This window comes from Cydia splendana, chromosome 4, assembly GCF_910591565.1.
Source record: "Cydia splendana chromosome 4, ilCydSple1.2, whole genome shotgun sequence".
NCBI lineage: Eukaryota > Metazoa > Arthropoda > Insecta > Lepidoptera > Tortricidae > Cydia > Cydia splendana.
In genome coordinates this window covers 424,415-450,001 of record NC_085963.1, presented here as the reverse complement: position 1 = coordinate 450,001, position 25,587 = coordinate 424,415, and the positions used below count along the sequence as shown (strand labels likewise).

General features: G+C 39.0%; 1 protein-coding gene and 1 long non-coding RNA gene across 8 annotated transcripts in view; one reads left to right on the top strand and one right to left on the bottom strand.

Annotated features, from left to right (window-relative positions):
* Positions 1-25,587, bottom strand: part of LOC134789644 (uncharacterized) — a 369,764-nt gene that overhangs the window by 283,147 nt on the left and 61,030 nt on the right. The gene's annotated exons all lie outside the window — the stretch shown is intronic.
* Positions 1-25,587, top strand: part of LOC134789635 (solute carrier family 12 member 6) — a 509,818-nt gene that overhangs the window by 453,191 nt on the left and 31,040 nt on the right. For all 7 annotated transcript variants that reach the window (XM_063760215.1, XM_063760221.1, XM_063760217.1 and 4 more), the window contains one exon: positions 22,505-22,575. In XM_063760215.1, coding sequence (XP_063616285.1) covers positions 22,505-22,575 — 71 coding nt within the window. The remainder of the gene's footprint in view (positions 1-22,504; positions 22,576-25,587) is intronic.

The following is a 25,587-nucleotide window of genomic DNA, read 5'->3' as shown; positions in this document are numbered from 1 at the left end:
TAGATTTTAAATGGGTCATGTTTATTTATTGCATCTGAAGGTCTTGTAAAATGCTGAAGATGAATTCTTAAATTTAGCCATATAATTATTATAACAAAGGACTTAAGACTAAAAGTTCAATAAAAAGTATTAGAAAATACATTTTAAAGGATATGAAAAGAAAATTGAAGGTGTGTAAATAAAAAGAGCCTAAACGAGCTCAAAGAGGCTTATCACGAAGCCTTTTATATATTAAATTTAAGCCCGTTCTTTATCAAGTCACTAGAATAAGGAAAACGGTTACCAGCGGAAACCTCTAGAGGTAAAGTTAGAAATAAATCCTTAAATGAAACTTGTAAAGGACCAACCCCTTTAATGGCCTTTATCCATTTTGCGAAACAGGATAGGTATTGTGCTGGTAATTAAAAGTTTTTTCCCAGTTCGGCCGCAGTCGCAATGAACTTTACAATAAAAGTTACGGAAAGCCGGCCGATTCCCGAGTGACAGCGATACAGCGTATTTTGCCGTCAAGCTTGCCTATGTAACTGAGTTTTAGTAACAACACAATCATAGTAGCTATAGGAAAATACATGTAACTGTGTAAACCACTATCTATACACTGAGAACCGAGCATTACAAATTCAAAGTGTTCTACGATGTTACTGCTAGTAACACCCAAGATAGCTTCTTCTAAATAATACCCCCTTTTTACAAAGGTAGTCTATCTCGCTCACCTTGCTCCATTCACATTCAAAATGCTAATCAGATGATTTCCTTAAGAATTATCAAACATATCTAAAGCATCCAAACGAGCATATTTGAAACCCATTTTTTACATATTCCCTTTTATACTTTTTGCGTTAAGGGAAGTAATCAGCATTTCCACTGTCGCAGCGTGCGATGAAACTTTTTCGAATTCCCAGCACAATGGAAATTTCCTTGCTTTGGAATTTCGCGCGGTAACTACAGTTTTCATGCACCAGTTTCTAACTCATTCGCGTGACGCCAGGTTCTTTTTATAAATTCAAATAATGCAACTCGGTGCATATCACTCTGCTACTACAACTTACATGCAACAATTCGATTTAACTTTTTTAGGTACAACCACGATTAAAGAAACAAAACAATCAGGAATAAAATGTTACAATGTACTGTGGCAACTTGTTTCTATTGTGACGGCTGGACCCATATACATTTATTTACCTAAGTTCATCCATTCCATGATATCGTTAATTCTATCAAGTACTGATCCGGTGACCTCAGACCAACATTTTACATCTCGAGTTGACAGAAGTCCGTACGTAAAGGTCACGAGGAAGCTTCACATTTTTTAGATAACTTTCTTTTATTTTCATAAATTCGTGGTACAGTCACCAGCAATAATATGTTACACAGCGAAGGCCGCAAAAATATGTGACGCGCTATTATTGCGCTACAAATAAGATCGTGTCAGATATTTTTGTGGCCTTCGCTGTGTAACATGTTATTGCTGGTGACTGTACTAAACTTCTGACATCGAATATCACAGTCATTAGAATTTTATTTTGTCGGCTATTTTGTTAGATTATTTTATTACACACAGTCATTAGAGTTTGGTTTTGTCGGTTTCTGATGTAACAACTTGTTACAGTTTTGATCTTATTTTGATACTATTACCTTGAAAATCGCAGACGCTGATTGGTGCATGCGAAATAAAGCAAAAGTGGTGCATGAGATGCGCGCCCATCACCATTGCACCAAGACGATCGTGAAGGCCTTATCAAAACCACTTCCCGACCATCATCACTGGCCATAACATCTTTGCAGATGATAGTTGCAGAGACTAAAGAAGGTATTTTGAGGAGGTAGTCTACAGCCTACATCGACTGCGATGACTATATAGACCAATGGCCGATCGGCATTTCTTGCCGCATCGATCACAGACGTGTCTTGACTGCTGGGGTGGTGCAGCAGCTCTGCGATTTCGTTACCATACAAATTATTAAATTGGACTCCTTTGTAGTTTCCTATATCCGTAGTAGTTCATAGATATTCGTTAGAGAGATTTAAATAAGTAAGCCATAGATATTTTTAGCCCGCGGCTACACACTTTCAGCTTGACAGATTCATGCTTTTCCGTAAATTCTCACTAAACTTCTGACAGGAACCTCACAGCTTGCAGTTAGAGGGATTTCGCCGAGACCGAGGAAGTAATCCGGTCCGACCAATCCGTGTGAAGACTGCTTTAAGCACTTTTAGCTCGGACAGTTTTCATTCAACTGCAGTTTCAAATTGCAGTGGCCTGAATAGTGGTGAAACTGAAATGCTGTAAATGGATTATTTTAAGTTGAACATTTGATGCAACGTTTGAGATTGTTTATGCTAAATTGCTTTTTAATTGATTAGTTTATCTAAACGGCAAGTGTTCAACTGTTTGATGTAATTGATTGAAATATGTAACGATATTAGTAGTGGTGATTTTAAAAAGGTATATAGATATATAAACATAATCAGAGCTATTTAAATTTTACTCCGGAGATGGATAGCTCAGTTTGTAATGCAGCGAGCAGGCATTTCGGAGTCGCGACTTCAAGTCTCATCGAAGACAATACATTTTTTCTACTATTCCTATATTACAAACATTCACACCCATTACAGTAAATATTTCACGACTCCCGTTACATAAATCCCTGACATCTAAGCGATAAAACTTGACAAGTATGTCATTAATAAGGCAAAGATATTGCGCTGGCGCGGTGCCAGCGAGTTATCCGAAAGGGCGCAATTGTCAATACCCAGCATCGATCGGGACTAGGGCAGCGACGAGGCAGTAATACTGATAGGTAGGGCATGGTCTACCCACTATATACAATACCAGAGACTATAGAAAATACATAACTTGCTGAATACGTAACTTACGCAGAGAACACTTGCATCATAGTCAGCGATAGTATTAGTATTGAAAATCTTACGCTAAAACTGACTCATGTTATGACCCAGATATCAAGGTGGTTCCGTGCCAACGGTATGTTGTTAAATGTGGACAAGACCAACTTGATACATTTCCAACTTAGAAAGTCCCAAACAGAGTTAAAAATAAGTATTGACAACACCCCAATACCCCAAGTTGACCAAACTAAATACTTAGGCTTTATTACTGATGCTGGTCTGACATGGTCAGCCCACATAGACATTATGTGCGACAAGTTATCTTCGGCAGCCTTCGCACTATCGAGACTGGCCCCGACACTTTCAGACGAAAATGTGAAAAAAGCATATTACGGCTATTTTCACTCGATATTGATTTATGGTGTCGATCTGTGGGGGACAGCGGCTGATCGCGAGCGAGTGTTCAAGCTCCAAAAGCGAGCAATACGAATAATCGCGGGGAAACCTTACGACCACTCAGCACTGGCCTTATTCATTAAATATAAAATCCTAACTTTACCTAGTGTCTACATTTTAGAAGCATGTAAGTATGTTAGAAGTAATCTCAGCTCGTATAAAACCCGTGAGCAGCAGTCAGGTAGAAGCACGCGTGGGGGAAGTCTGCTTTTGGTCCCGCCCCATACTACCGCTAAAGCCAGGAAATCCGTCGGTGTGTTAGGAGTCAAATTATTCAACGCGTTACCTGCCGACATCAGAGATGCCCCCAGTGACATCATTTGCTAATAAAATCAAAAAAATATTATTAGAAATGGCCTGTTACACCATCGATGAATTTTTCGATAAAGTGTCATCGATCCACACACAAAATGTAAATATGTAAATTGTAAAGTCCATTTTTGCAGTAGGTATTTTAGTGTGAAATTTATTATTGGCATTTTTTGTCGCTGTGAAATATTGTTAATATAAAACTATTATTTATTGCATTTTTCTGATGGCTACATTGTATGTACTTTGATTTTTAATTTATAATTAATGAATTATGATTGACATATGTATTCTTGACGTGTAATTAATTATCTTTATCAATAAAAATATGAATATGAATATGAATATAGGATATATCATATAACGGCCTCAAAAGCAGTGGTCTTGGGAGTCTATCTGCGACCCCCAAATTCGTTACTTGACAATACGGCCAAGAATAAGTGACGCAAAAGATCTAGAGGCAAACACCTTGCCTAAAGATTGAAAGTTCTTGTTTTATACTTTTCTTTGAAGCGCCGGGGTCTAAAAAATAGCCGCAGTAGCGAAGACGCTGTCAGCGACAGACTTGTGTCTCCCCGGCCTCTGGTACGACAATACTACTACTTGTATAATTGTGTGTCAGCGTTCTGAAAATGGTTTATTCGTTTTATTTTTTGTCACAAAGTAACAATCCTTATCGATTGTAGAAGTTTTTAGTGTATATCTGTGTCGTGCCAAAATAAAATTCCACTACCAATTAACACTCTTAAAGGGTGATTTCTAACATAAGATAATATACCATGTACAGTCAACGGTAAAAATATGGGTGTACAAATCATCTCAAAAATATATCCCATAACTCTTATGTCAGTGAATTAAGAACTATGGGACATATTTTTGAGTAAGTTGTCTACACCCATATTTTTACCCTTGACTGTACCTACATTCCGTAAGTATACCATTTTCACGTTATTACATTAGCAAGCAGAATTGGCTGCATTTTCACAAGCTGAACGCCATAAAGCAGCATCAACTTTAGCTCTATCATTGTGATATTCGCAAAAAAACTTCCCGACCGCTTACCAAAACTTTTCATATCGCTGAAATGAACATAGTTCGTCGATTCGCTCCGAATTCCAATCTGCAAAGCAGCCCAGCGGTAAAAAGTCGCGGATAAGTTGGAAACTGTTTGCGTCCGACATCAATAAAACTTAAGATCTTCACCACAAAAAATATGTACAAGAAGTTCCGACCCTCTGTAGCTCGCGGGTCCGATTGTTCTTTCCGATACTTACAAATACTGCAATGCGGAGACAAGTTATTAAAACTTGTTTGAGAGCTTTCTTTAAAAATTGAGGCAGTAGTCTTAATAATGATGTTGATGGACTTGTATTTTCTTAATTAAAGCCACAAAGAATGTCTGGAAATGTTGTTAACAGGCAAAGCTTTGTTATGTTACTAACGTTTTTTTTAATATGATTTGAAGCGTAAGTGTCATTGGCATGTAAAAGAGTGATAGAAGTTGTTACCTATTCTAATTTTCATTTCACCGAAACAGTTTTTTTAAAAGACCGCCGATTTTTAAAAGGGTTACAAATTTAACCTAACCTAATGGCTTCTGCAGTGTATATTTTTGAAAAACTAAAATTAACTGTTTTTGAGGGAAAGTTGCGATATGATACCAATAGAAACATTTGCAATTAAGTTTTTTTTGTGCATAATAGAACTACTTTAGATAATTAAACTTTACTATTCTTACGCGTTGAAAAAAACTAAATTCCTTGTGTACGAGATTGGTAGTTCTCTACATAAGGCTTGAGTTGAAACAGGGAGTTAATGGACGAGCTGAGACGAGGTCTGAACATCGATCAATCCTCCGTCTACTTTGTTGCCACTTAATCCTGGGACACTAATTAAATTGCGCTACTAAGTCAACCACTTCTAGCTACTAGGAAGTTAATAACTTTACTTACTTTTTACATTTTTAACTAGGCTGCACTCCCGACTTCGTCCGCGTAGAAAATACTAAGAAATAATTTCAAAATATCATTTACTAGTATCCTTTGGAACACTACCAGATTTTAAATATTTATATAAATATCCAATATCCTTCAACGACTTGGGTTAAGCGTTGTTTTATATATTTTCACCACTGGGATTTATCTCGTGAATGTGAATAGATCCAACACCTAATTTCTCAGTGAACGCACTGAGAGATTAGGTGTTGGATCTATTCACATTCACGAGATAAATCCCAGTGGTGAAAATATATAATATTATAAGCGCAACCAGTTTACCACCACCCCTGACGTCACCACCAGTCAGTACCTATCTACCTAGCTATAGGGTAGGTGAGCACGCGGTGCGCACAGCCATCGTCCGGCATTGACATCGTGGCGCTTGCGGCGTACGGACGTCTCCAGAATTACTCGTAATCGAGGGTCGCGTGAGCCATATATTTTTGATTGTGATTTTTAAGTAAGGAATAAGCAATCGTTATTGTTGTAGATGTTAAGTAGCCATCGAGTACTTGTGTCTAGTGATTACTATAAAAATAACTATTAAGAATGTTAAATTAAATGGTTTTCTTTAAAAAGTTATTTTTATTAATTCAAATATCATCTAGATCCTTATATCAGTATTGGGATAAAGAACTAGTTTGCCCACATGAGTGTGTTTATGTGCTAAAATTTTAAACTAAGAAAACCGTTACACACTAGTGTCTTGTGTTTTATATACCAGCGATTGCTTTTTCCTTTATTGTTGCTTACTGTGTTTTATTCTTTCTTGTGAATTCATTCTGTGAGTGAATTTTATTATGACGGGTAGTGCATCACGATCGCGTAGCCGAGAACGACCAGGCACTCGAGGTAGGTCGCGCGTTCGCAAACGGCGTCATGTCCGAAATAGGCGGGTTTCGCGTAGTAGATCCGGTGCGTATAGCAGCGAAGACTCGCGACGTAGCTCGAGTGATGGACGGCGCCGGCGTGATCCGCGGAATGGCTCGCGCGTTCTGGACCGGAGTAATTCGCGGAGCACCGATGAACGCCCTCCACGAAGTAGGGTTAGGCGACGCTCGCGTAGTAGTAGGAATAGGCGTCGGTCGCGTAGTAGAACCCAACTTAGGTCAAATAGTAGGGCTAGGCGTAGCCATTCGCATAACGTCTCACGTATCCCACGGCGCGACCGTTCGCGAAGTAGTTTACGTGGCGAGTCGCGACGGGTTTTGCGTAATATCTCGCGCGCTAAGGAGATGCCAGCGCGTACGGAACGTGTACCTACACCTAAAACGCCTCCATTATCAGATTTTCCCGGCATGCCACCTAGACGGCGCTCTTTGGATTCTCGTGAACCGGGTTCTGAGGCGTCTACTCTTGCACAAGCTTTAATGCAGGCTATCCAATCTGTGCAGCCAATCAGGTCACAGCATTATTACGTATCAAATTTTGACCCTGCTTTACATAACATTGAAGCATGGTGCGAAGAAGTGGATCGCGCTAGAACTGCCAACAATTGGAACGATCACGAATGTTTATCGCGCGTAGCTTCATGTTTAAAGGGTGACGCTAAAGTTTGGCTAAGCGAATGGGTGACTAACGATAGGACGTGGTCCAATTTTAAACGGGAGTTTAAATCATTATGCCCTAATAAGTTAGATTACGCTAACATTCTTTTTGATTCAATGAACGCTACGTCAGATAAATACTCTAGCTTCGCGGAGTATGCGCGGCGTACGTTACTCCGTTTAAAAATTGTCGAAGGTTTGAGTGATGAGCTGAGGACCTTAATTGTCATTCGCGGCTTAGACAATCCCCAAGTGCGCGCTGCGGCAGCTAACGCGAACCTTGTTCCTGAAAACATAGTTTCTTTTTTGTCGATTTATACAAAACCAAAGCGTGACAATGTAGGTTACAATAAAAATCGTCCTCAAACTAAAAATAACGCTAGTATGGGTAAAAAATGTTTTAATTGTAACCAAAGGGGTCACCTTAGTCGAGACTGTAAGAGACAAAAACCTCCTACTGGTACAACTGACGCGCAGCCCGGGACGGGTTCAGGCTCCGGCTCAGGCCCTAGCAATTCTTGTACATTCTGCAAGAAACAAGGACACACCGAGGACAAATGCTTTGCGAAGTCACGGTCAGAACAACGCAATCAGCGTAATATAAATCTTTGTTCTCAGCGGTCAGGTACCTCTGAAAACAAAGATATAACTACTGCAGTAATATGCGGAGTACCCGTTGACGTACTCATTGATAGCGGTGCCATTGATGCGTCCTTGATTTCTTCAGATCTTCTTAAATACATACCTTGCCAGCCTAAGCTAAGACATAGTGTGTTGAAAGGCGGGTTAAGTGAAAAAGAAGTTATTAGCACGTCTTATGTAACACTAACGGTTGAGTTCAGTAATATATCTCTTGAGGTCGATTTATTAGTTGTGCCGTCGCGATATATGAACGTACCCGTTATAATAGGCACCGACGTACTGAATCGGGACGGAGTAACCTACGTACGACGCAAACACGAGCAGTATCTTACGCACACGGATGCTCCTCGTATTAGCGTCAATAACGTTGAGTTAGCTGATCAGAGTGATCAGCCTAAAGTAAACACGCCTCTTCTGGGCGAGGACTTGGCCAGCCTTATGACCGTTATTAGCAAATTTTCACAATTTTTGATATCTGGTACTGCAACAACTACCGTTCGTACGGGCGAGATGGAAATAAAGCTTACCAAGTCCACACCGGTGGTATATCGACCGTACAAGCTCTCATATCAAGAAAAACTCAAGGTTCGTGAAATTACCAATGACTTGTTAGCCAAAGGGGTCATTAGGCATTCTAAATCAGAATACGCAAGCCCAATAATACTTGTAAAGAAGCGTGATGGCTCAGATAGGCTTTGCGTGGACTATCGGGCGCTTAATCGCATTACAGTAAAAGATCGTTATCCTCTTCCGCTTATAGACGACCACATTGATAGATTAGGCGGCTACACCTTCTTCTCGAGTCTTGACATGGCAACTGGTTTCCACCAGATCCCTCTCAAGGAGGAATGTATCTATCTTACTGGCTTTGTTACTCCGGAAGATCATTTTGAATATGTTAAGATGCCGTATGGTTTGGCCAATTCACCTATCGTTTACCAACGTATAATTAACGATACCTTGCGTGATCATATTAATGAAGGGAACGTCCTAGTTTACGTTGACGACGTACTACTTTTGAGTAATACCGTAAGCGAGGGAATCCAGTTATTAGATAAGGTTCTAGAGACTCTTACGACGGCCGGCTTTTCGATCAACCTACGTAAATGTTCGTTCCTTGTAACTGAGGTTGAATACTTGGGTAAGGTTATATCTCAGGGTCAGGTTAAACCGAGCCCAAGAAAAGTTGAAGCCTTAGCTAACACCACGCCACCAGAAAGCGTTAAACAGGTACGGCAGTTACTAGGTTTAGCGGGGTACTTCAGACGCTACATTAAAGATTATGCATCCAAAACCGCCCCTATTGCTCACCTCACCCGTAAAAATGTCAAATTTAATTGGACCACTGAGTGCGAAGTTATCCGTCAAGATCTTATCAAACAGTTAACTAGCGAGCCAGTTCTGGCAATTTTTAATCGGGAACTTCCCACCCAAGTTCATACAGATGCGAGTAGCATAGGATATGGGGCCGTACTTTTACAAATTCACCCAGACTCAACAAAGCACGTCGTAGCTTACTTCAGTAGATGTACCCAGGGTGCTGAAAGCAAATATCATTCCTACGAGCTGGAAACTCTGGCCGTTGTTAAAGCTCTGCAAAACTTTAGACATTACCTTGTAGGCTTGAAATTTGTCGTTGTTACCGATTGTAACGCCTTAAAGTCCACCGAACGTAAAAAAGATTTACTGCCTCGCGTTGCCCGTTGGTGGGTCTACCTTCAAGACTTTGATTTCTCAATTGAATACCGAAAGGGGGTTATGATGTCCCACGCAGACTATCTTAGTCGAAATCCCATTGTCCGTGTGAATCACATTGAAAAACCCCGAAACTGGGCTCAAATAGCTCAGTCAGCTGACAACGAAACTCGGGATCTTATACAAAAACTTCACGATGGCAGACTTGATGCTAATCGTTATTCTGTCCAAAATGATATCCTGTATTACAAATATATCCCTGTAGGGGGGCAACCTCGATTGCTGTGCTATATTCCTAAAGGTCATCGGCTCAGCCTTTTAAGGATTTTTCATGACGAGCACGAGCATATTGGTGCAGATAAAACCTTAGATCTCATTTTGAGACACTTCTGGTTCCCAGGCCTCAAGCAATTTGTCAGTAAATATGTGGCACATTGTCTTGTATGCATTTCCCAAAAAAGAGTTCCCCGCGCTCCATTACAGAGCATCACTTCTTGGGAGAAACCTGACACACCATTTCACACCGTCCACGCTGATGCTTTAGGTCCCTTACCTGTATCAGAAGGATACAAATTCATCCTTCTTATTGTAGACTCCTTTACTAAGTTCACCCTTCTGTACCCCATTTACAAACAAGACGCAGCCGAACTCAAACGTGTCGTTACTGAAGCGATTTCGATCTTTGGCGTACCTAAGCTCATGATTACGGATAAAGGACGCATGTTTGAATCTAGCGATTTTGTAACGTGGATAAAAGAACTCGGGTGCGATCTCCATTATATTACGCCCGAAATGCATCACGCGAATGGCCAGGCCGAGCGCTACATGCGCACCGTCCTTAATATGTTGCGTATACAAACAAATTACCGAAACGCATCCTGGTCAGACACGCTGTGGAAAATACAATTGGTGCTAAATATAACGAAGCAAAAAACGACCCAAACTTCGCCGTTGAATCTTCTCATAGGGACCGAAGCAACAACACCTGCCATTCGCGCTTTAGTGCGAGATGTGGCTATTGAAGGTTCCTCTCCGAACCGAGAGGCTCTGCGCGAGATCACAAGGAGCCGGGCCCAACACTTGTTGAAAAGGAATCAGACCCAGCAAGACGAGCGACTCAACCAACGACGACATCCGCCGCGTCAATATAAACTTCATGACTTAGTGTTCGTTATAAAGTTTTCTCAGTCGACAGGAAAGCTCGATTCCGGTATGCGCGGCCCTTACCAGGTGGTAGAAATACTACCAAGTGGACGCTACGCGCTTCGGTTGCTTAGCGGTGGCTACGGCAAGACAACGCAGGCTGCGGCTCAACACATGGTGCCGTGGCGAGGCGAATGGTGTCCAGATACGTGTGCTGCATTTTTTGAAAGTAAGTGATGTCTTGTCTTTGTGGCATATCTCTCTCTGGGCACGTCACGTGGTTCCATGGTGACTGTTCGAGCTTAGGTCCGATTGACGGACTGCACGCACGTACGATAACGGTCTGCGTGTGGTGCTGTTTAGTGTTCACACGTATGAATACGGTCTGCGTGTTGAACGATCTACACATGATTACGGTCTGTGTGCTCTGTGGTTTACACGTATGATAGTGGTCTACGTGTAGACTGGGCTTGCACGTATGAATACGGTCTGCGTGTCAAGCAACGTGACGTACGATTATGGTCTGCGTCAAGTATGTTTCAGGTGAAGGCTGAGCTTTCGTTCGCCAGAGACCAGAGACTATGGCAGTTTCTACTGGCAACGAATGGCGACGAATTAATCGACATCTAGGTTCGATTTATTAAAAGAGACGTCTCTGTTTACCTTGAGAATGAAGAATGTGTGCAGGCTCTGCTTTGATTGATGAGTGAATTAATTGAATGATGAATGAGCGCGAGTTTTGAAAGTCTGTGTGAAGAAGCATACGATTGTTGAGCGTGTTTCTAACTTAGTATTGTTTACAGGTGAAAACTTAGGAGATGGTGAAACATCGTCCCCTACTGCAACTGCTGGTCCATCTGTGTCGCAAGACTCGCAAGTGGACTCGCACCCCGAACTGCCTACGGTGGACACCGCTGGTCAGAACGACGCTACGCGAGCACGTGTCGAGGGCGACACGCTGTCAGGAGAGGCCGTATAAGCGCAACCAGTTTACCACCACCCCTGACGTCACCACCAGTCAGTACCTATCTACCTAGCTATAGGGTAGGTGAGCACGCGGTGCGCACAGCCATCGTCCGGCATTGACATCGTGGCGCTTGCGGCGTACGGACGTCTCCAGAATTACTCGTAATCGAGGGTCGCGTGAGCCATATATTTTTGATTGTGATTTTTAAGTAAGGAATAAGCAATCGTTATTGTTGTAGATGTTAAGTAGCCATCGAGTACTTGTGTCTAGTGATTACTATAAAAATAACTATTAAGAATGTTAAATTAAATGGTTTTCTTTAAAAAGTTATTTTTATTAATTCAAATATCATCTAGATCCTTATAATATATAACAACACGGGAAAACATTTATTTTAGAAATAAACGCTCCAAGAATCCATGAAAACAGTTTCGAGTGTTAATTTAGAAATCTATTAATTTAAATATTGCTCGGTACATTCTCTAGGATTGGCGCAGTCAGTAGGATCTTAACATGCATGTAACTTCTTCTTTGCTAAGTAAGTGGTTTATGTACTCATTTGCCAACACTCCCCTATAAATACATTTATCTAACTCAACCGGATCATAATCATTTCAATGAATACACAAGTATATATAAAATAAACTTGTCAACTCCCGTGAGTTGGAAAACCAATATCTGCACATCCCGCCGTGATTTGCATGGGAAGTGGGGACTGGAAGTTTTTAATTAAACGAATGAGGCTGAGAAAACGTTCGGTCTGCATGGAGCTGGGGACGACTTTGTAATTGTGCTGGTCGAGTCATAAAATGCTTTATATGTTCAAATAATTTTGGGGATACGTGAGTTTAAAAAAAACTTGGATATCCTATCTGCTGATCTGAACTTTTATGTATTTGTTTCATCAGTATTTTTATATTAAAATAAATTATAAATAAATAAAATTGTCGCAGATTGGCCGTTTCTTCTTCACTCGACGTCTTAGTTCTTCAGTTTTAGTCACTCGACGTAGGTACGTACGTTTTAGTGTGTTTTTTTTATCACGAAACTAAAACTTATACAGGGTGGAACATTTCTAGGGACTGAGCTGAAAGGATAGTGTTGTGATCTACAATCGAGTTTTTATAATCGTAAAACTGGATTAAAAAGTAAAACAAAATCATTAAAATGAAGTATTTTTATATCAGTGACAACCCTACAAAGTTATTTACATTTTAGATTGACACATGTCATGTCATTCAATAGGATCTATTTTCTAGGGTTGAAACACACTGATTTGTGCACTAATGTTTAACAAACCATATCTCAAAAACGGTTAGAAATATTAACGTGATTAATAAGTAATAAATAAAGTACGTAGCCTAAACAATTCCCCATTTTCATAAAAGTCCTTCGTTCTGTTCCACCCGATATACAAAATTTGGAATAATATCTATTTTCTTAGCATCAAGCTCGAAACGCTAGTGATTCTTAGTAGGATTAACCCAAAAAGTCAACATCTGTGAGAAAACGGTTTGCGTGTTTTACTTATACAGGTTGGCTAAAAAATAACTGCATTCCCGTTGCCAGGGAGGTTTTAGGTTTATACTGAGCAACTTTTACTATGGGACCAACCGCGAAATCGCGGATAAAAATATTGGCTATTTCATACATTATAACCGGTCCATTTTCTATGGGAGAGTAAAAAAAAATTTCGCGATTTCGGGGTTGGTCCCATAGTAAAAGTTGCTCAGTATAATCCCAAAACTTCCCTGACAACATGAATGCAGTTATTTTTTAGCCACCATGTATACTCATATTACTCAATAATAACAAGATACAAAACATCGTCGTAAATCAATACCATTATTGCCAGAACTACTTACAATCCGATATGAAATTAATTACCCTTGAGCATCAATTAATTACTCGACAATATGAAATATTGGGGTGATTTCAACAACACTTATAAAAGGCCCATGTCAATAAATTTTGCATTAACATTTATTGTGTTTTCACAACAAGCTTTTTGTAATTAAATTTCAATTGGCGACTTTATTTCCCGCTTTGCAAGTCAGCGGGTAAACATTGAAATTCAATTAAGAGCGCGCAATTAAAGCTAGTATTAAAGGCTGTAGCAATTGTCTCAATGATGGCGGCCGGTACTGACCGCGCTGCGCTGCGATTGGATCGTGCGCGCGCGGCGCCGACCCGGATCGCACTGCGTACATAAGTAATTGTTCTAAGCAAGGGTAGGATTGGAAAGCAAATAAGATTTTTTTGTGTAATTTTTTTTTACTATTCAGTCTCCATAAATTTTATTTATTGCAATGTTACTTAAAATATTAAAAACATGGACCTGACATGGATGAAAATAACATGAGCCTATTTCTTTCCTTAGCTTATGCATATGGGTTCTAGTTTCAACACCAGCCTATAGAATTTGGGACATTGTTAGTACTTAAATATAGCGTAATGTGCACTGTACCACGTGGCCATGTTGACAATCTTACATCGACCAACACCAATCGAAAAGTAAAAATGTATCGAGATGCCAGAAGCGAACGAAAACCACGTAACCAATTTTAGTTATAATTTCGATTGGCTTTTTCTATAAGCGAGTGTTATTTGGCTAGGGGGGCTAGTATATATGGAACTAGTCGTAAAATACACTCACGATTAAGTCACTCAGGCCCGATTCACTCATACGTCGACGACGCCAGTTCCGATCGCAGCGATAACAACGCCTTTGTTGTATTACACAATGGCGCCTGAATAAAACCTGTGCGATAGACCAAATAGAATGCTGATTGCGTGCATCGATCGTACCCGTTTTCGACTGGAATTGCTTCAGTTTTAACGCATTTCCACACTGCACAATAAATGCATAAGTGAGTTTTCCATTCGTCAGTATTTGTCACGGATTTGATGAAATACAATTAACATCGCGAAAATGTTTGTGTCGTGCCGCGGGGAATACGGAATGAAATCACAGTTGCGTTTTTTTAATTCAGGTTTCAATTGTTTGAAATGATTTCTACAAAGAATTATTTCAATATGAATATTTTATTGCTAAGCTTTAAAATTTCAAAACATACAGCCATTTCCAATGCTCACAGTACTTATTGAAAACTACTAAGCATATAAGTCCACTATGACTTGTGTAAGCCTCGAACGCAAATGTTGTTGTTTATATACGTGCATGCACATTCGCAAGCCGTGGGTCCCGCCCCCGCCCGCTGTGTGCCGAGCAAATGTAAGCTAGGCAAATATTAGGAACGTACCGAACGTACCGTCGCTGGTAATATTCTGTAGGAAAAAAATATTTTTATTATTGAATGTGCATTGAGAATTTTCTTATGGAAATACATAGAACTGAAAAACATATTTGCAGCTCTTCACTATACTTACACGAAGAGGGATAAAGGATACGCCGCTACATCATTAATATCATTTTATCCGAAGAGGCATCGCCGTTAATGACCACATTTATCATCGCAGCTCTGAATGGATTAAAAAAGTATTCCAACACATTAGTGCGTCGGAGTAAATTAAAATGCAGTCACATTGAGTAGCTTATTTTTTTATTACTGATCCAGTTTACTTAGGTGAAGTACACTGCTACAGTAGCCTATGCAGTATTGCTTTAAAAGATATATTGTTTCCCAGGTTGTATAGATCATATATAATCATAACATAAGAGATATGCTCTTGACGGCCGCTCGACATGATCAGACTCGGAGACGTAATCCGATCAGACAAACTGACAAATCATTTATATTGTCCATAACAAATTTATAGCCTGGTATTACAATCAGAATACGCCTCATGATTGTTACATAGATTTAAGAGACTGTAAGATGTAGGTATTTATCTGTTGGGAAAACTTAAATAAAGAAAAAAATATCCTTATTAACACGTTAAGCCCCGATTTTAATATATTAGGTACTTTAATATATAAAAAAATTCAAAGGTCTACTTAACTTGACATCCCAGTATCGAGCCGACTACCAACGATAACAGCATTAAAATACCTAGGAATCGGCTCGTAATTTCCAAATTCAATAAGCAGCCGTGTAACTTAAAGCGTTTACGGCGAAATTGAATCCCGCTATATTTGGCGACCGACCTTTGACACCGGGGAAAGGTCATGTTTATGGGCTTTTTGCTGCCACAATCTAGTTAGGGTATGTGAACTCTGGCATTAACGCTACGGGAGCGAGTATTGAGTTTATACTAGTGTCCGACCGAAACATGTTTTTTTGCCGAAACCGAAACCGAAACCGAATGTTCGGCTTTGGCTCTAGTTTCGGCCGAAACCGAAACCGAAACCGAAACTTTTGTAGACTTGTTAATATCGTTGAAAAAATGTCATAAAACCGCTTTTACACACATATTATGGGGCTGTCAACACCCAATGTCCTTGAAATTGATGTTACTAGCAGTTTTTTAAGAAAATTACTATAGTGAGACCAAGATAATTCTGCAACGATTTTGATAACACATGCAGTGCAAGTGTTACTTTAAACGTCAAAACTTCTATGAAATTATGACGTATAAATAATATTTGCACTAGTAGCATTGCGTATGCTATCAAAATCATTGCAGAATTTTCTTGGTCTAACTCTATTAATTCACCAGTCAAGCTAACATGTAGATACAGGGTCAACCAAAAACGCGAGCGCAGCGAGCGCGAATTTTTTTGTTAACAATATCGCAAGGCCGGGTACCGATCTACACCTGGGCTTAAAGGTCCGAAGTGCCCCAGTGAGGCGCACTTTCATGCGAAGTCAAAGCCGTGCTTCAGGCTTCAGGATAAGTAGTTAAGCACAGACTCCAACCAATGTCCATTGTATTAAAAAGCGAGACCGCAGGCCGAGCATGGCGCAGCGAGGCCAAAGGCTAAGCTGAAGTAGAGGACATGTGGAACTCAAACCAATGGTAACTTGAGGTAAAAACTGAGGCTAAGGTCGAGCATTCGTATGAAAAACTGTACTGGGGACACTTTTAAGGGTTTTTTCTTCGTTTTAATCAATAGTCAGTTGTTCAGCTTCGCAAAATATTATTGATAAAATCAACTTTGCGGTCCTAATTGAGCGTAGCCTTTAGCCTCGCATAAAATTTGCCATTAGAGGTAGATAGAAAAATGACTGAATAAGAGCGAAAAAGACATCGTTCGACTCGGGCCGAGCTGATACTCGGCCAACCGCTACGTGCGACAGTGCTCATCTCATTCACTCCGATACAATTAGACAGTGCGCGCGTTATAGGTATTGACAGCCTCTTAAGACTGCGTCGACCGTCCAGTGGCGCTCTCATTAGTGGAATTGTGTTTTATAATAAACCAATTAATTTCTGTACCTATACATGAGTCAGTATATGTAGATATGTATTAATATTGTTGTCCTACTTATTCCCGAACTTTTGGTCTTTGTCCGAAGTACCATTTCATAAGTTTCGGCCCGGCCGAAAGGTTCGGCCGTTTTTTGGCCGAAACCGAAACTACAGCCGAAACATGATTTTTTGGCCGAAACTGGCCGAAACCGAAACCGAAACCGAACCTTCGGTCGGACACTAGTTTATACCTCTTTTAGCTTGCAATATTTTAAATATTGCAAGCTAAAAGAAATATTTATATTACGTACGGTTCATAAAATATAAACCATTTTGAATACTGACAATTTTTTTTACTAGACTTATATCGACCGGGATATGGACTGTGATTACACTGATTACCTTTTGTATTGTTTTCGAGCTCCCTATAATATAAGTACTTAAACAAACCGTAAAAATGCAATTATTTTGGATGATTTCGAAATTAAATCTTTCAATATTGTTTAATCTTATTTTAATTATGTGCGTAATTTTTATGTAATATGGATCGTTATTAATTTGAAACAAATTTAAACGTATTGAATCACTTAGGTATTTGTATCCGATTAAGTTGAAATGTTCCATACATTTTCAGCGAAAATACAGTTTACAATTATAGTTTCACCTTATATATATATATATAGTTTCACCTTCGCCAAGGTAATCAGAATAATAGAGACGAGAATTGCCAAAGGAATTCTGTAATAGAATAACCAACCTCATCTATTTCGGGGCTTCAATGTTATTTCGATGTAAAAACCTTTGCATTTTAAGAGCCAACTTGTTTTTAGGGTTCCGTACCTCAAAAGGAAAACACGGAACCCTTATAGGATCACTCGTGCGTCTGTGTGTCCTCCGAAACTACTGGGTCTAAAATTTTGAAAAAAATACACAAAATAGTTCTTTACCTATAGATAACAGGAAAACCCATTACAAATGTGCAGCCAAGCGTGAGTCGGACTTAATTACTTAGTTTTTGATCCGACCCCTACGGGTTCTTTAAAGCCATTTCATTCATGTTCCACTTAAAAAAATACATTATTTAAAATTGGGTAATGTACGGAACCCTTGGAACGCGATTCCGACCCGCACTTGACCGGTTTTTTTTTTATGTAGGCAAATCTAGGTCAACATTTATTTGCTATTGTTTTATTTTTTATAATATCAAGGCGAGTTTGTGAGAGCCTGTTTTGATTTTTTTTTATGTCTATAGTAATCTTTACATAACCATGTAGGTAGGTAACTAGTTACCAATATCACTGACTAGCGCAATAGTGACATTGCCAAATCGTACAGGATTAGATAATGAAAATGCATACAAATTGTTATATTAGTCTTGCCCGGTTTTTTTTTCATTTATGAATTATGAAAATATGCTTTAAAACTGCGACTTTTCATTAATAGTCACACTAACAAAGATATTGAACTTCGCCTTTACCATCATAGTTGAGAGCTTTTGGACTATCGGCGCGATTCGAGAAATGAATTAGAGATTCACTAGATATGAAATAGTAAAGATATGTGACGTTCCACGGCAAAAGGTACCTTATGTCGGTTGGCGCTTACGCTATTAATAACGCCGCTCCAATATTATTGTGGCCGCCATAAGGTACCTTTTGCCGTGGAACGTCACATATCTTTACTATTTCATATCTAGTGAATCTCTAATTCATTTCCCGAATCGCGCCGTATAAATGGGTAGTCTTACGGTTTGTAAAATCTAAATGTCGCTCAAAGCGTTATTAAATAAAATATGTCGCGTAAGCAGTAGGTAGGCAATATATAGCGATGCTAAAAAGCGATAATCGAGCGACAGATGATAAAACCGTGCGTCCGGTAACCTGCGGTGGGCGCGGTGATTAGATCAGCGCGCCGCTAAGCGAATTAACGGGGTTGCTAATTTTCCGCTGTTACAGCCTCTTTGACTTTAATCTGGTTACAGAATACGGCTAGTTCAACTTCAAACAAATAAGAGCAGTATATTGGCTTTACGGGCGAGTTGTTCAAAATGAGGCTGCTGATTGTTGGCTGGTGTTGGCTGGTATTCATAAAATACACGTACATGGGAATATCTACATATACTGCAACGCGGAATATACCCTTACTGCGAACGACCAATTAGGGAGTTATTCAAAATGAAAATTTATTTTATGGACAAATAGGTTACTAGCGCGTTTTATGAAGTTAAATGACCTACCAGTTTACATTATTCCTTGTAATTTATTGACTTGCACGTATTCACCGATAGCAAAAGAACGGAATAAAAGCTACATTAGACGCATCTAAACGTTATTTATTTAAAATATATGGCCCAAATGAAAACCATAACGTATAAATGGGTTAATGCCATAATCCATGGAAAATCAAAAACACATTGTCAAATTCGCATAGCATTTATGACGCGCTTTTAGCCTTATATGCGTCAAGATTAAAAGTGCACCACTAAATATCAGATTGAATTTGAATTAAATTAGCTCTCTTTGCACGCAAGTTCTGCCATCGTCATTTGTTTTAACCCTCCGTTGTTTGAGGTTACCGGTGTACTATAAATTGTGACTTTCTACACGAACGTGTCGTACCGTAAAACCAGAATATTAACAGTACTCAGACAGTGACAAATATATTGTCAGACGCAAGTAGGAGTGGGACAGCTAAGTACTATTGATACTTTGGTTTTGTATGTGCGTGTGTGTGTGCGGTGATAAATGGCGAGAGACGCGGCGACGTCCCTTCATTAATTCTGGCCTCAAGTTGGGTTTGCTGGGACTGTCGGGCTAATGTATCCGAAGGCCGCCCGGTGGCTAGCAATTGCCTCAATAACCAGTATATATGATTACAAAAGGTTTCATTCGGGTAACTACCAAACGAGGCAAGTCACACACAGCACAAGTAACTAAATATTTAGTGGTTAGTCAGAATCAATTTTTGGCAAAAAATCCATTTTTGGTACGGGCTTTTATCGCTGACTGATTTTTTTTCCACAGGCAACTAATACTCATCGAGACATTTCTAACAAGCCAAAAAAAAAAGTTTGCGTTGTTTTATCACAGAGTTCCCATGGCCACCTCCTGTCTCCATCATCAGATCAGCTCCATGTTATCATAATATTGAATTGTCATTCGATTTACAATTTTACATAACGTATGCAAAATTTCAGCTCAATCGGAAATCGGGAAGTGGGTCAAATTTAGCTTCTAAGATTTGACCTAACTAACATTAGATTTTCCCTGTAAGTATGTATAAATATTAATACATACTTACAGGGAAACTTAAATAAAAGCTTGTAAAAACAGGTCCTGAGGCGAATGTCTAGTAAGTATTGGGAATTCAGGGATTTGATTAACTACGCTCGTTTAGAGTGAGTAATCTATATAAATTTGGAGCGGAACTTTAAAGTGATTGAATCATTTTCGTGGTTGGTTTCACATTCTTACCATCAAATAAGTGGAAATATAGGAACATATAATAATCGTTATGATATAACACTTTAAACTCTCGCGTTTTGTACACATATTTAATTACAAATTAAAAAAGAAATTATATCGCGGTAGACCCGTTTGTGTAATTAAATATGTAATCGTTATGATGTTACAAGATATAAGTTGTTTTCATATAGATCTCAAAATACTTTTAATATATACAATGAAACAGTATTAATACAACAAAACCTATAACTCAGTTGCTTCAATAAGATTTCAATGATCATCGTTAAACTAGCCGAATATCCAAAGTCATGTGTTTTTTTGTTTATATTTTAATCTACATATATCGTATATTTAGACGAAATAGTTAACTAATGCCAAACTTATTGTTTCCTGTGAACTTATAACGGCTGCGGTTATAGACGTGATATAGACTTTATAACACCCCGCGATTTAAAAGTAATAATTTTATGACGCAAGGAATTAAAACACTAGTATTCTAATTAATATAAATCTAGGTACCCTTTTATAATATGGCACTTAACTTTTGGTATACCCACAGAAGAAACCCGGACCTAAATTGCTATATACATGTAGAAACAAGGAAAACATCGAAATGTAGGACAACCTTAACTAATGCGAGTAAATAAAGTATTGGTCCTATTCAGTGGGCCGAGCACGCGCGGGGCCAATTGAAACGCTGTATAGAATAAACCGCCTTGATTCACTTCGCCATTTGCCACTATTGTGCTCTGGCTGTGTTACATTTCTTGCAAGCGACAGCGAGCCGACTCTGACTAGCCAGTATAAGTAGAGTTGGTAAGAACTTGACTCTTATCAGTTTAAAGCAGCAGAACCCCTAGTGTATTTCATTTGAACACGTGACGTGCGTTCGCGTTTGCGTTATGTATATTTTTGAATGGGATTTTGAACAGCGCGTCAAATGGGACGTTTTGGAAAGTCTAAATCCCATACGAAATGACGCTTAACGCAAACGTGTAGGTACGACACGAGAGGCCCACTGATTAACAGTCCACCGGACGGTATCGGCCTGTCAGTTGTTCGGAACTGTCAAAATTTTGTTCTAACTGACAGGCCGATACCGTTCGGCGAACTGTTAATCAGTGGGCCCCTTATACCATCGAATGAAATTATTGTAAGTAGAAATATAATCCGACTCGCCTACTTATGTTCGAGAAATTGGTGGAATATGTACTTTTCTCTAGTAATCGGGCCACTCGGCAATGACGTCTGTCTGCCACGCCTTTATGTACCTACATGACTACGGAATTAGAGGGACGTGTTATGTTCACGTCAGGAGCCTTCAGAATAGGGTATTTTCCAATTAGTCAAATCAGTTACTTTTTAGAACTGTCAAAACGATTTGCTAATATGAAATTTATATGAAACTTTACATCGTGACGTCACGGTCAACTCACCTACTTTTTATATTTCTATCCGATTTATTAAATAGAACTTGTGTTTAAAAATAACTCCTATCTCTGTTTTTCTAATAATTATCAGGTGCTTTATTTCATGCATGGTGTAAAATAATTTATTTTAAATACAGTATAATACCCTATTAAAACATGAAATGTCTACTGAACACTTGAGTTATCCATGCAAGAAGGGTTTATAATTATAATATACCTAAAAATTCATCATATACACGTTCCACTGCTGGCCACAGGCCTCCTTTCATGCACGACAGCAAAAACTAACAAGTCTGTGGTTTGTGAGCTGTAATACGCAGTTGAGAATCGTGCAAATTTCGTGATGAGTTTAGTTTGGCTAGGTTTATTCAGCTATAAACAAGACGGTACACAACGGGCTTATTATATGCTTGACTTGCACTGGCGTGCTCCGGACGTGTTTATGTTATGCTGTAAGAGAGCTAGCACCGTTTAGTTAAGTTTGGTTGGACCAAATGGTAGTGCCATTTCTAGCGAGCATTCGTTAGCAAGGAGTTTGTTGTTTCATTTCAATGCAGCCCCATTTTGCTTTTGATTTTTATTTACCCTACAGGGCAATATAGGATGTTTTCACGGTACAAAATACGTTGACTAGTGTTTTATTTTTTATAATGTGATGTAATAAATTTTAATTGTTTTTTCTGTTTGTCCATAGGCGACACCGACGAGCATGGCCTGCCGAAAGACAAGGACAAGGGATGCGACACCAACCTCTACCTCTACCATGTAAGTTATTTACTAACCAGTACTGTCCCATCACTGGGCAAAGGCCTCCTTCTGACCTTTCCACGCAACTTAGTGTAGGACAACGTTTTTCTCAGTAGTTAAAATCAAAAGATCGATAATATCAATCAATCGATTATGTCTCTCAGTCAGAACGCAAATCGTCTCGATTACGCCACAATGTCACACAATAATGTGAGCGGTCGATGTAGGTAGCTACAGTTAACAGACTGATCAACGTCACGTCACGCAGCAGGGAACTATGAAACTTCCCATACAATAACATTTAGCGAACGCTGTAACGGATAGACGGTTTGGTGCAACCGACCCTTAGTAAGAAACATCTCACTAAAAGTATCCGCCACCCATGAATACTTTTCCGGTTAGATATATCTCGACAGTTCACGTTCAAACGTGTCTACAAATACAGATATTTTTTTGTTTGTTAAGTTATTAGAGTATGGTACATACTTTTGATGCATAGTCTGATAAGGTATTTTTGATGCTGACGGTACTCGTATTACTAATATTACCGCAATATATAACGGCGAGGCCCAACTTCAGAAATTAAATTAATGCAAATTTTGTAAGCTTGAAGCTTGCCGCTTCATTTCTGGGTAAATTCACGCGCGTCCATCCAGGGAAAATTTATAGCATTAGGTTTAATAACGTTTGTTGAACCAGCAGCCTGAAGCGCCGTAAAAGTCCCGCAAGAATTACGAGTCCCGCGGAATGTTTGCTGGTGCGTGGCCCTTCTCACTGGTGACTACAAACATGCCACAGATAACGTATTGTCGCCATCAGATATATCGGAGCGGCCGAGGTGCTAAAAATATCTGAACACGCACTCTACCGCCTTGGCAATAGAGGCGTGTTCAGATATCAAACTAGGCAGTTAATTTTGTCCTTAGACTATCAAGATGCTGATAAGCAATAATGTGTTAACCCACACTAATTTAACAATAAGATGACAACTCAAAAAAATGACGCTAAAAGTTGACATTTTATTGCATAATGAATGTGGGTTGACATTTTTGCTAAACAGCATCAGAGATTCTCGCCCCGATTCGAACTTTAAGGTACGTCAATTAATAGATCTAGAAACGATATGAATTAGATATGATACAGGCCTATTCGGATTTCGAGATAATCACAAGATCTTGAGACGATTTAGAGATCAACTAGATCTACATTAGATATCGACTAGATGTGACTTGGATATCTAAGTCATAACTTGTCGAAATCGTTCAAGAGGACCTCCAGAATCGCGGAAACGTCGAATTTGACATATCTATCTTACAAATATCTTTAAATTATCTGTATCGTAACTTGTTGAAGTCTAGTAGAAATCTAATTCATTTTCCGAATCGTCAAATGTGACGTTTCTTCAAAGAAAAACAAAACCACTACCACATCTAATCCATATCGTTTCTAGATCTATTAAATGACGTATGTTAAAGTTGGAATCGGGCAGTCCCTCAATTATATTAAAAATCTCTTTGATATAACATAAGGTTTGCAGGGCAGGCGCTATCATGTTCACGGTATCTCGTAGACCGTGCGACCCTCATATCCGTATTATGCAATTCATACAGACTTGATTCTATCGATATCGATAAACCTAGGAATACCAACATGTGGCGCCCTACAGCCGGGCTAAGCCTCGGGCGGAATAAATCGAGCGCATTATTGAAATCGGGTTAGCTACGACGTAGGTGAGCTCTACGAGCCGTAGCGCCCGTAGCGCTCGCCGTAGCAGTACATATGTACTGAAGCAGTAATTCTACTTGTTTCTAAACTTTTAAGTTACATAGAGACTTACAGGCCAATTCGAACGTACGATCGATCGGTTTGATGTCAGTACATTAAACCTATATTAGAATGAAAAATCTGAAAACTGTAGGTATTTTTTTATCATTCTTTGTAAAGTTATATTTGCAGTTTTTGCAGTAAGTTTAAGTTTGTACCTTAATCATAGCCACTGTTCGTATTCGTAAATTTTAGAAACTGCTAACTATTCTAATTCGTAAAAACACTATTCGTTGCATCGCTAGTTATTTTGTGCTATCAAATAATGGTAGGTTGACATAAAAAAAATGGCTGGAAAGTCAATAACTGTCAAATCAACAACAGATCTTTAGATTTATAAAATACGAATATGCCTCCAAAGAACAAAAAATAACTAGAATAAAATTGGTGTTGGTTTAAAATTATGTATGGAATTGGTTTACTGTAGCACTAATATTTCCTGTGTCGCCGCAACGTGGGCGAGCGCTACGAAGCGTAGCGCCGTAGCCGTAACCTCGTAGCTCATTACTGGCTCGTAGCAAAATCTAGTCGAGTATCCTATTGGCCCGGTTTTAACGCTTGAATCGGACCAATTCACCATTTCCCCGCTAGCCTTAACAAGCGTAGATGATATCGGAAAATCAATTTAAAACATGTACTTTCTTTTTTTGTTTAGAGTACTGTAAACAATTGGCAATTTCGGATATAATATTCTTTTTATGCGTGGTGTGGCTTTAATACTCATGCTTGGATTTTTATTTATTATTATTTATTAGAGGATGTCCATATTATATACATTATGAATTAAATAAACATCAAAATAACACGATATTTTGCAAACTGAATGCACCTTTATAAATTCTCTTTACAATAGCGCAACATAAAAGCATAAATAATAACTTGGTATGCATCCAGTCTTGTTTACGAAATAAACTCTAAAAGAATTGCGTCGTGATTCACGAGATAAAAGTGTAGTATATTTGCAAAACTTTGCAAGATTAAAATTCAACTGGAGCGTAACTCTTAGAGATGTCCCGTATATAAAACAACTGTAAAACTGAGTTCGTGATCTAGAGCTCGATTCACATTTGACAACTTGTTACGGTTTTGATGTTCAACACACTGATTTAAACTTTCACGATTATTAAACATTATCAAACTACACAACGGGACTTAATCGCGTATTTAAGTTTTAAGATTTACCTCCGACGTTTCGAGCACGGCGTT